This window comes from Otolemur garnettii, unplaced genomic scaffold, assembly GCF_000181295.1.
Source record: "Otolemur garnettii isolate 467f Iridium unplaced genomic scaffold, OtoGar3 scaffold00023, whole genome shotgun sequence".
Lineage (NCBI taxonomy): Eukaryota > Metazoa > Chordata > Mammalia > Primates > Galagidae > Otolemur > Otolemur garnettii.
In genome coordinates this window covers 6,132,447-6,144,929 of record NW_003852418.1, presented here as the reverse complement: position 1 = coordinate 6,144,929, position 12,483 = coordinate 6,132,447, and the positions used below count along the sequence as shown (strand labels likewise).

At 45.0% G+C, this 12,483-nt stretch overlaps 1 protein-coding gene across 1 annotated transcript in view; it reads right to left on the bottom strand.

The window, feature by feature from the left end:
• IFT52 (intraflagellar transport 52) overlaps window positions 1-12,483 on the bottom strand; it is a 44,892-nt gene that overhangs the window by 4,494 nt on the left and 27,915 nt on the right. The window contains exons 10-12 of the mRNA XM_023511976.1: window positions 9,386-9,559; window positions 4,045-4,132; window positions 1,777-1,885 (exon numbers count right to left, since the gene is read on the bottom strand). Coding sequence (XP_023367744.1) covers window positions 1,777-1,885; window positions 4,045-4,132; window positions 9,386-9,559 — 371 coding nt within the window. The remainder of the gene's footprint in view (window positions 1-1,776; window positions 1,886-4,044; window positions 4,133-9,385; window positions 9,560-12,483) is intronic.

The following is a 12,483-nucleotide window of genomic DNA, read 5'->3' as shown; positions in this document are numbered from 1 at the left end:
GTTTTTTGAGACAGAGACTCAAGCTGTCGCCTTGGGTAGAGTGCTGTGGTGTCATAGCTCACAGCAACCTCAAACTCTTGGGCTTAAGCGATTCTCTTTCATTTTTTTTTTAAGAGACAGAGTTTTACTTTGTCACCCTCAGTAGAGTGCTGTAGTGTAACAGCTCACAGAAACCTCCAGCTCTTGGGCTTAAGTGATGCTCTTGCCTCAGTCTCCTGGGCAGCTGGGACCACAGGTGCCCACCACAATACCGGCTATTTTTTATTGCAGTTTTGCCAGGACCAGGTTTGAACCCACCATCCTTGGTATATGGGGCCAGCGCCCTACTCACTGAGCCACAGGCGCTGCCCTTAAGCGATTCTCTTGCCTCAGCCTCCCAAGTAGCTGGGACTACAGACAACTGCCATATAGCCCAGCTATTTGGTTATAGTTGTCATTGTTGTTTGGCAGGCCTGGGCTGGATTCAAACCCACCAGCTCCAGTGTATATGGCTGGCGCACTAGCTGGTACATTATAGGCACCAAGCCCCCAGCTTATATTTCTAAATAAACAGTGCAGAAGTCATCTGTGTACCTTCATTAATTTCCTTAGAGTAGATTCCCAGGAATGGGGTCACTGCCTCAAAGTGGATGGTTAATTGTATGCCTCTTAGTGTATATGTACAGGCCCATTTAGTCTGTTGGAGGCAGTTCGTGCCAGAAGCAGCACAGGGCTAAGAGTCAGGAGGATCATTCACCACAGAGCTGTGCCACCTGGCACCTCAGGTTCTCATCCACATGTCAAGGTAGGCATACTTGGCTCTCTCTGGAATCCTGTCCCAGAGAGTCCCCTAGAAATCTTTATAATTGTTTTCCCTAAATCAATTTCTGTATTTAACTGCTCTCTGACATATGACCAAGGCTTGCTAGGTAGCAGCCAGGGTCAGGATTCATCCTATGGTCTTTCAGACCATAGAATGGTGAGAACTAAGGAGCTATAATATAAAAGTTGAGACCTTTGACTCAGCGCCTGTGGTTCAAGCAGCTAAGGAGCCAGCCATATATACCTGAGCTGGTGGGTTCGAATCCAGCCTGGGCCCACCAAACAACAATAACGGCTACAACCAAAAAATAGCCAGGTGTTGTGGCGGGCACCTGTGGTCCCAGCTACTTGGGAGGTAGAGGCAGGAGAATCGCTTGAGCCCAGAAGTTGGAGATTGCTGTGAGCTGTGATGCCAAGGTACTCTACCTAGGGCAACAGCTTGAGGCTCTGTCTCAAAAAAAAAAAAAAATTGAGACCTTTGGTGTTCTGCTCTACCATGTTCTTACTCACTGAGCTAATTAGCCTCAAAAAAAACAACCAAAATCCCTTACATGAAATAAACAAGAATTGTAACTTTATACTCCTGTTCTCATTTTGTTCTCCCTAAACAAACTCTTAAGTTTTCTCTCATAGTAAATCTCAGAAGTTTATGATTAAATAAAATTCATAAGAGAAAACACACAAAAAATTTTTTTTTCTCATTATGTCGCCCTGATAGACTGCCATGGCATCACTGCTCACAGCAACCTCAAACTCTTGGGCTTAAGTGATTCTCTTGCCTCAGCCTCCCAAATAGCTGGGACTAAAGGCACCCGATACAACACTCAGCTATTTTTTTGTTGCAGTTGTCAGTGTTGTTTAGCTAGCCCACGCCTGGTTCGAACCAACCACCCTCGGTGTATGTGGCTGGTGCTGTAACCACTGTGCTATGGGAGCCAAGCCAGAAAACAAAATTTTAAAATTGGCCAAACTTACACTTATTGGTAATCTGAGCAAGCCGAGTCTTCTCAGAAGAGAATGTCTCATCTAAGTCAAACAGCTCCAGAGGAGGAGGTGGTAATTCCCTGAAACTAGGAGGAAAAACCTAAAAGGAAATAAAGCCTTTTGTGAAGGAGTGTATCTAACAGTGATAAGTCATGAGGGCAGTAAAGGGCCATATCAGCCTTTCCTCTGGGATGAACCACCCAAACTCCCATCACATCTCTTCTACCTCATCCATGAGACCCATATCAAGGAAGACTACTAGCCCAGTATAAGCAACCAAATGGAACCAACTCTAACCATTCCATGAAACCAACCAAACCAGAGCCATTTAACTCAGCACAATGATACAAAAGCTGGGGGCATAGATTTGTGTTGTATATTTGATTACAGAACTTATTTTTCAATCATTCATTTATTTTTGAGACAGGGTTGTTCTCTGTCACCTAGGCTGGAGTGCAGTAGTGTAATCATAGCTCACTGTAACCTTGAACTCCTAGGCACAAACGATCCTTCTACCTCAGCCTCCCAAGCAGCGAGGACTACATGTGTGCTACCATGCCTGGCTGATTTTTAAGTTTTTTGTAGAGATTGGGTTTCACTATATAGCTCAGACTGACCTCAAACTCCTGAGGTCAAAAACCTCATGCCTCAGGCTCCAAAATGCTAGAATTATATGTGTGAGCCACTGTGCCTGGCTTTCTTTCTTTCTTTCTTTCTTTTTTTTTTTTTTTGAGACAGAGCCTCAAGCTGTCGCCTGGGTAGAGTGCTGTGGCATCACAGCTCACAGCAACCTCCAGGGACCTACCACAACACCCTGCTACTTTTTGGTTGCAGCCATCGTTGTTTGGCAGGCCCAGGCTGGATTCGAACCCGCCAGCTCAGGTGTATGTGGCTGGAGCCTTAGCCACTTGAGCCACAGGTGCCAAACCCTGACCTTGTTTCGTATTTAATCATGAGTTCTTTAGGGACAGAAATTATTTGGGGAAGCAGATGTGGATTAGTATAGAAAGTGCTCAACTTGGAGTCAGAATTCATAGAAATGAACTAATGGTATGCTAGATGTTTAACTACTACCTCTCATCATGGGCAATTTCAAGCTACCAAGATCAAGCCAACTGGCTTGTAACAATCCAAAATGTGGTTAGACAGGACAATTTTACTTATTTTTATTTTTGAGACCACTTTGTCACCCTCAATAGAGAGCCATGGAGTCACAGCTCACAGCAACCTCCAGCTCTTGGGCTTAGGTGATTCTCTTGCCTCAGCCTCCCAAGTAGCTGGGACTACAGGCACCCGCCACAATGCCCAGCTATCTTTGTTGTTGTTGTTGCAGTTTGGCTAGGGCTGGGTTCAAACCCACCACCCTTGGTATATAGGGCTAGCGCCCTACTCACTGAGCCACAGGTGCCACCCAACAGGACAATTTTTTTTTTGTTTTTGAGACAGAGCCTCAAGCTGTCCTCCTGGGTAGAGTGCCATGGCATCCCAGCTCACAGCAACCTCCAACTCCTGGGCTCAAGCAAGTCTCCTGCCTCAGCCTCCCAAGTAGCCTGCCACAACTCCTAGCTATTCTTTGGTTGCTGCCATCATTGTTGTTTGGTGGGCCCAGGATGGATTTGAACCCGCCACCTTAGGTGTATATGGCTGGTGCCTTAGCCACTTGAGCCACAGGCGCTGAGCCCCGACAGGACAATTTTAAAGGCAAGTTGAGTTAATGCTGGACCAAAGCCAGGTGTGATGGCTTATGCCTGTAATCCCTGCACTTTGGGAGGCCAAGGAGGGAAGAGTACTTGATACCAAGAGTTCTAAATCAGCCAGGCAACATAGTGAGACCCTGTCACTATGGAAAAAAAGCTGGACTAAAATGTTGAAAAATAACTTTTCTTTTCACATGACTATCCCCTGGGCTTTAGAATTATGCCACGAAACAGTGCTCAATGCCTGGAAAGTCAGTGCAAAGCTTTTCTTCCTTTTGATCCAGGCATTCTCATATATGCACTCTGACTCTACAAGATGGGAAGTGTTTAATAGCCAGGAAAGTCCACAGCTTTGATTCCTAAGTTGGGAACAATACCACATGGAAATTTCTATAGAATACTAACGGGTATGGTTCCTGAGTATGTTTGAAGGTGGAACACTGCGAATCCATGAGTAGTGCCACACACAGCACACGGAAGGTTCCACAGTGAGGGCCCAGCTGGTAGCATAAGGACCAACAGCGGAGTTCTACAGCAGATCCCCCCAAATGCACCTACTTACCGCAGGCTGAAGGGCTGGCAGCGGTGTCTCAAACTGAGGTTGGATAAGCTGGAGTGGTTCATGTTTCACATTTAGCTGCTCGTGTGCCCTGTGTTAGTAAGACAAAAAAGCAAGACTCGAGATAAGAAACTGGCAAAGCATGTCTAACTGACCCCACTGTTCTGCTCTCCATCAATTATGGTGGTTCAGTACTTTTTTAGAAAAATAGGCAAAATGTATTATTGTTATATCTAATGTAATGATTCTTCCAGGAATTGTCTCTATTGTATCATACAGTATTATTCATTGAGAACTGAGAGAAAAATTTCAGTCTAATTGTATTAGGCTTCTCCTAAATAGGGTTTTTTATTCTTTTTTTTTTTTTTTTTTTTGAGACAGGGTCCCATTCTGTTGTCTGGGCTCATCATAGCTCACTGCAACTTCAAACTCCTGGGCTCAAGGGATCCTCCCATCTTAATTCGCAAGTACCTGGGACTACAGGTGTGAGCTACTACACACAGCTAATTTTTCTACTTTTTGTAAAGATGAGGTCTAACTATGTTACTCAGGCTGGTTTTAAACTCCTGGCATCAAGCGATCCTCTCCTTGACTTCCCAAAGTGCTGGGATTAGAGGATGAGCCACTGTGCCTGGCTTAAATAAGCTTTTTGTTTTTGGTTTGTTTGTTTGTTTTCTTATTTTGTAGAGACCAAGTCTCACTTTATCGTCCTCAGTAGAGTACTGTGACATCACAGCTCACAGCAACCTCCAACTCCCAGGCTTAGGTGATTCTCTTGCTTCAGCCTTCTGAGTAGCTGGGACTACAGCCACCAACCACAACGCTGGGCTATTTTTTCTGTTGTTGTTATTGCAGTTTGACCGGGGCTGGGTTTGAACCCGCCACCCTCAGTATATGGGGCCAGCGCCCTACTCAATGAGCCTCAAGTGCCACCTGTCTTTTTGTTTTTGGCAAAAGGATACTCTGAATCTTTTAACTCATTGTGCATCCTTATTATTTTTTTTTTTTTTAGTCTCACTTTGTCACCCTTGGTAGGGTGCCATGGCGTCATAGCTCACAGCAACCTCCAACTCTTGGGCACAAGTGATTCTCTTGCCTCAGCCTCCTAAGGAGATGCGACTACAGGCACCCCCCCACAACGCCCAGGTATTTTTTAGGGATGAGGTCTTGCCCTGGCTCAGGCTGGTCTTGAACCTATCTGAGTGCTGGGATTATACTCTGAATCCCAGAGTGCTAGGATTACAGGCGTGAACCACCACACCCAGCCCTGTATATCCTTGTTTTCCCCATCAAGAGGTAGGAGTCAGCAGGACACAGTGGCTCATGCCTATAATCCCAGCACTTGGGAGGCCAAGGCAGGTGGATCACCTGAGCTTAGGAGTTTGAGACTAGCCTGAGTAAAAGCAAGACCCCATCTCTATTAAAAAAAAAAAAAAAAAAAAAAAAAGTAGTGGGTGTTGTGGCAGATGCCTGTAGTCCTAGCTCCTCTAGATGCTGAGGTAAGAAAATTGCTTAAGCCCAAAAGTTTGAGGTTGCTGTGAGCTGTGACACCATAGTACTCTACCGAGGGCAATAAAGTGAAACTCTGTCTCAAAAAAAAACCAGATTGGAATCAAGGCCAGGTGCAGAAGCTCACACCTATAATTCCAGCACTGTAGGAGGCCAAGGCCGGTGGATCGCTTGAGCTTACAAGTTATAGAACAGCCTGAGCAAGAGTGAGACCCCATCTCCAAAAAAATAGCTGGGCATTGTGGTAAGCACCTATAATCCCAGCCACTTGGGAGGCTGAGGCAAAAGGACTGCTTGAGCCCAAGAATTTGAGTTTGTTGTGAGCAATGACACCGCAGCAACCTACCGAGGGCAACAAAGACTCTGTCTCAAAAAAAGAGGTAGGAATCAAATCTGAAGTCTGCTGCTGCCAAATGAATGAATCTGTACAATATGCACTTTTGTGGCTCACTCAACTAATGTTTACTGAATATCCACTATGTTCCAAGCAATTTTATATACCAGGAGTATAGTAATAATGGAAAAGGGGATCATGGCAGGCCCTTATGGAACTTACATTATGGAGGAAGAGAGACAAATACTAGAGGAAAACCCCACTAAGATCCCAAGTATTGATAAGTATTAAGAAGAAAAATAGAGCCTCTCACCCCTTTGTAGAGAACACTCCTTTATTCCCAGGAAGCCTGAAATGGGATCAAGGTGCATCCTCCAGGTGGGCTGCCTCTTCTAAAGTCCCTTCCAGGGGTTGGGGCAAAGCTAGGGCATAAGGAAGCCAAGGCTGTTCCCATTCCCTGTAAACTGTGCATATGAGGGATGTAGGCTGCGGCTCCCTCTAAGCATCTAATGCCTGATGATTTGAGGTGGTGCTGAGGCAGTGACGCTAGTGCTGGGGGGTGGCTACAAATGTAGATCATCATTAGCAGAGAGGGCTGACTGCACAGAGACCTTAATCCATCAATTGCTTGCTGATTCATATCTAAACCCTGTCACTGAGTAGCAAGTGACAATTAAGCTGCATCTGCATTAGGATGAGTTGTATAATTATTTCATTATATGATTGCAGTGAAATAATAGAAATAAAGTATAAATAAATGTATGCACTGGGATCATCATCATTAAACCATGTGCAAAACTAACATTCAAGCAAGTCCCTCCTCTAGAGGACTTTACTAGTGTCCCATCCATAGAACTGGCACTGGCCCTGAGCTTCAGGCTGCTCTCTTGCCGAACAAGCCCTACAGACATAAGACCTCTAAGAAATGTTTGTTGAGGCTTGGTGCCCATAGCACAGTGGTTACGGAACCAGCCACATACACCAAGGTTGGCAGGTTCGAAACCAGCCCAGGCCAGCTAAACAATGACAACTGCAACCAAAAATAGTTGGGCTTTGGGCGGCGCCTGTGGCTCAAAGGAATAGGGTGCCAGCCCCATATGCTGGAGGTGATGGGTTCAAACCCAGCCCTGGTCAAAAAAAAACTGCAAATAAATAAAGGGTGTGATTCCCTTAAAAAACAAAAAAAATATTTGGGCTTTGTGGCGGGTACCGATAGTCCCAGCTACTTGGGAGGCTGAAGCAAGAGAATGGCTGAAGCCCAAGAGTTTGAGCACTCTACTGAGGGTAACATGGTGAGACTATGTCTCAAAGAAAAAAAAAAAAAGACGAAGAAATGTTTGTTGAAATGCACACGTGCAGCTAAAAGAGCACCTCCTTCTCAAATACCTTCCTGCTCACTCCAGGAAATACCAAATACTCTTCTTCTTTGTACCCATACCTCTAGTTTAGACTTCACATAAAGTCTGTCTTGTCTTGTCTCTTCCATAAAACCACAAACCTTAGGCATAGTGCCTGGTACGGTAGGATTTCAGTAAGGATTTGTTGAACCTGAACATAAGTACAGGGGTAGGAAGACAATTATCTGCAGCTGTACTCTCAGCTTTTGATTTATCCAGATATGGATCCTATGCCAGGCCAAAGATACTCAAAAATGCTACTTCCTGTACTTGTCATTAGGGGTGGAAAACAACAGCAAAGCAGGTGAAAGCACTGACTTTAAAGTCACTGAGACTTGGGTTTAAATCCATGATCCCATCTTGGGAAATACCTTCCCTTCTTTAAACCTCAGTTTATTCATGTGAAAATGAGGCCAGTAACTCAGAGGACTGCTCAAAATATTAAGTGAAATAACAAGGTGAAGTGCCTGCTAGTCCTAAACTAGTAGTTCCACCTGTATTTCTTTTTTTCTTTTTTTTGAAACAGAGTCTCATTTATCATCCTTGGTAGAATGCTATGGCATCATAGTTCACAGTACCATCAAGATCTTGGGCTCAAGTAATCCTATTGCTTCAGCCTCCCAAGTAGCTGAGACTATAGGCACCCGCCACAACACCCAACTAGTTTTGTCATTTATTTATTTATTTATTTATTTTTTATTTATTTATTTTTTTTGAGACAGGAGCCTCAAGCTGTCCCCCTGGGTAGAGTGTCATGGTATCTCAGCTCACAGCAACCTCCAACTCCTGGGCTCAAGCGAGTCTTCTGCCTCTGCCTCCCAAGTAGCTGGGACCACAGGCGCCAGCCACAACACCCGGCTATTTTTTGGTTGCAGCCGTCATTGTTGTTTGGCGGGCCAGGCTGAATTCGAACCCGCCACCTTGGGTGTACGTGGCTGGCGCCTTAGCCACTTGAGCCACAGGCGCCAAGCCTATTTATTTATTTATTGAAACAAGAGTCTTACTATGTCACCCTCAGAAGAGTGCTATGGTGTCACAGCTCACAGCAACCGTCCAACTCTTGGGCTTAAGTGATTCTTTTGCCTCCCAAGTAGCTGGGACTACAGGTACCCGCCACAACGCATGGCTAGTTTTTGTTGCAGTTGTCATTGTTTAGCTGGCCAAGGCTGGTTCGAACCTGCCAGCCTCAGTTTATGTGGCTGTTGCCCTACTGAGTAAGCTACAGGCAGCACCACCTGGCTAGTTTTAGAGACGGGGTCTTGCTCTGCTGGCTCAGGCTGATCTCAAACTCAAGCTCAGGTAATCCACCTGCCTCAGCCTCCCAAAGTGCTGGGATTACAGCCGTGAGCCACTGTGCCCAGCCCCACCTGTACTTTCTCACAGGGAAACCTCTCAGCCACTTTAGACTGAGAGTGCTCAGAACAGAACCCATTTATCCCCTTCCTACATTCTTTTTGAGACAGAGCCTCACTATGTCACCCTTGATACAGTTCCATAGTGTCATAGCTCACAGCAACCTCAAATTCTCGAGCTTAAGCAACTCTCTTGCCTCAGCCTCCCAAGTAGCTGAGACTACAGGTGCCCATCATAACACCTGGCTATTTTTATGTTGCAGCTGTCATATGTTGTTTTGCTGGCCCGGCCTGGGTTTGAACCCACCAGCCTGGGTGTATATGGCCGGTGCCATAACCACTGTGTTACAGGCAGCAAGTCCCCTTCCTGTATTCTTAGTGTCAGTTAATAAATAGCACTGTCAGTCACCCAGATCAAATAATAGTGACCACCATCTCCATTTACTGAGTGGGCTGCTACAACTTAGAGGACTCTCTGTGCTACAACTAAGAAAAGTCTTAGATAAAACAGAATAAAGTTCACCCTAAATGCCTGGTATAGAGCCTGGCACAGACAGGGGCTAATCACTGCTGACAGTTCTTTTGCACCAATCCTGCATCCACCCCAGCTCCTTTGTTGACCTCACCATAGACCTGAGAACACATTTTGCATGCCACATTTGGGATGACCCTAACTCCCACCCTCAGCTCATGTTTTCAAACCAACACTTTGAATGGAGTACAATGCAGCTCAGAGAGCCACAGGTACTGACTTGATGACCTTAGGGAGGGAGGTGGTATCCAGTTGGTAAATGGACAGGTCGAAGAGGGTAGTAAAGTCCCGAGGGTTCTCATCACCCTCCTGTAGACACACTCGAAGTCGCTCTGATAGGGTGGCTGTGTCGGGCAGCATCATGTAGTCAGAAATCTGAAAATCACAAGAGTTCCTTTCAGCACAGCAGGATCAAGAATTTATCTGTCATCAAGTCTCCAGTGTCTCTGGTCTAAGTCTGTAATATTTCACTCTTCCTAAGAGATTTCACTGTTTGTGACCACCAGCAACTAAATCTTAATTAAGCCACTTTTTTTTTTTTTTTTTGCAGTTTATTGGCCGGGGCTGGGTTTGAACCCGCCACCTCCGGCATATGGGACTGGCGCCGCCCCCAATTAAGCCACTTTATGTGGAAAGAGGAACAAAACTGACTTATTTGGCTAACCCCCAACACTGGCTCCAATTAAGCCAGTACACATGCAGCTGAATGAACACAGCTGGAGAAACACACAATCACTCTGACTGAGCTCCTTTTCATTTTGTGATCTCTGATCTTGAGTGCTCGGCAACTATAGCTCCCTAGCCCACTAGGTTTCCCACTTTTCCAGACAATACTTCTCTTTTGTCACTTCAACCATCCAAAACAATCTTTACTTTCAAAATTTCAGCAGCTGGCTTAATTTTCTATTTTAGTGCAAAAATAGAGGCAATCATGAAAGAAAGTCCATAAGCTTCCACTATGACATGTGAGACCCATCAGCACTCGGCCATATCTTTTGCTTTCTTCCTGTCAGATGCCTGAGTACCCATGACACCAGCACAGACAGCCCCTTCACTGCTATACTAGATCCCAGCCCTTCTGCCCTAGCCAATGACATCCTTTCAGCACTGCTATGAGTCTCAATCATAACAGAGACTATGGGTTCATAACAGTAAAAGACCAGGAAAATGTAAATGTCTATCAATAGGAGACTGGTTAAATATATTTAGTCCAGCCACAGTGGTTCATGCCTGTAATTCCACCACTTTGGAGGCCAAGGCAGGAGGATTGCTTAAGGTCAGGAGTTGAAGACCAGCTGAGCAACATACCAAGACCCTGCCACCATAAAAATTTTTGGAAATTAGCCAGGTATGGTGGATACACACCTGAAGTCCCAGGTATTCAGTGGGCTGAGGTGGGAGGATCAATTGAGCCTAGGAGTTCGAAGTTATAGTCAACTATGATGTCAATGCACACCAGCCTGGGAGACAGAGTAAGCCCCTGTCTCTAAAAATAATTCTATCTATCTATCTATGTCAAAAAAACTAAACAATGAAAAACAGTCTTAAAAATAAAACAAAAAGAAAGCTCTTTATATATGTATATGGAAAAATCTTAAAGACATATTGTTAATTTTAAGAAGTTGCTATATTATATGTGTGTGTAACCAGAAAGAACACTGTTGACTGTGTATGCTTTTGAATTCCAAACTGTATGAATGTATCAGCTATTAAAACTAAATTCAGGATGGTACCTGTCGTTCAAAGGAGTAGGGCACTGATTCCATATGCCAGAGGTGGCGGGTTCAAACCCACCCCTGGCCAAAAACTGCAACAAACAAACAAACAAACAAAAACTAAATTCAAATTTAGGCTTGGCACCTATAGCACAGTGGTTATGGCACCAGCCACATATACCCAGGGTGGCAGGTTCGAACCTGGCCCTGGCTGGCTAAACAACAATGACAACTGCAACCAAAAATAGCCGGGTGTTGTGGCAAGTGCCTGTAGTCCCAGCTACTTGGGAAGCTGAGGTAAGAGAATCACTTAAGCCCAAGAGTTTGAGGTTGCTGTGAGCTGTGACACCATGGCACTCTACTGAGGGCAATACAGTGAGACTCTGTCTCAAAAAAAAAAATCAAATTTAAATAAATGCATGCTGGCTCAGTGTCTGTGGCTCAAGTGGCTAAGGCACCAGTCACATACACCTAAGGTGGCGGGTTCAAATCCAGCATGGGCCACCAAACAACAATGATGGCTGCAACTAAAAAATAGTCAGGCATTGTGGCAGACGCCTGTGGTCCCAGCTACTTGGGAGGCTGAGGCAGGAGACTCGCCTGAGGCAGGAGTTAGAGGTTGCTGTGAGCTGTGATGCCACAGCACAAAAGAAAAAAAGAAAGAAATTTATTCCTGGGTGGCACCTGTGTCTCAAAGTAGGGCGCCGGCCCCATATACCAGAGGTTCAAGCCTAGCCCTGGCCAAAAACTGCAAAAAAAATAAAGAAATTTACTCCTAAATGCCTTCTGAACTGCATTAAGCTAATAAGGCCAATTTGGAAAGCTGAAAAACTGGTCCTCTGAAGCCACCTGTAACACACTTTTTTCCACATTCCCTAGCTCTCACACTGGAGGAGACATGCCTGAGCATTATAGAAATAACTGGTCAAAAGAGCCTCACTTTTCTGTTGTCCAGAGATCAAAAAGTTCCCCTAATCCTTAAACTTATTTATCTTTAGATAAAAAATGAGAGGAATGGCTTGGCGCCTGTGGCTGGGCCCTCCAAACAACGACAGCTGCAACCAAAGAATAGCCAGGTGTTGTGGTGGGCCCCTATAGTCCCAGCTACTTGGGAGGTGGAGGCAGGAGAATGGCTTGAGCCCTGGAGTTGGAGGTTGCTGTGAGTTGTGATGTCATAGCACTCTACCCAGGGTGACAGCTTGAGGCTCTGTCTCAAAAAAAAAAAAAAAGGAACACAAACAAATAAATGTCCATCCCAGCAACCTTTGGCAGTTTTAGAGGCTTTGGCCCACTAACATGACAGTGGTTAAAGGTGAGAGCAATAGTGTGGGGACTGACTGTGTTAGAAGACACCCAGCACTCAACATAGAGAGGTCAGTGATGGGCCAGCAGTCCTAAAGGTCCTGAAATTCATTCTCTTATCACCCTGCACAGAGGCCTTCTATAATATCTTAGTTCAAAAAGAAGGCAAGGTCTTAGATGTCCAGATAGAAACAAAAAAAATATTCCTGGGACCCTTGACTTTCATGGGTTCCTGGAAAGCTTTGAGGTTAAAATTTGTTATTTAAATTCCTTTAGCTCTTTCTTTTTTTTTTTTTTTTTT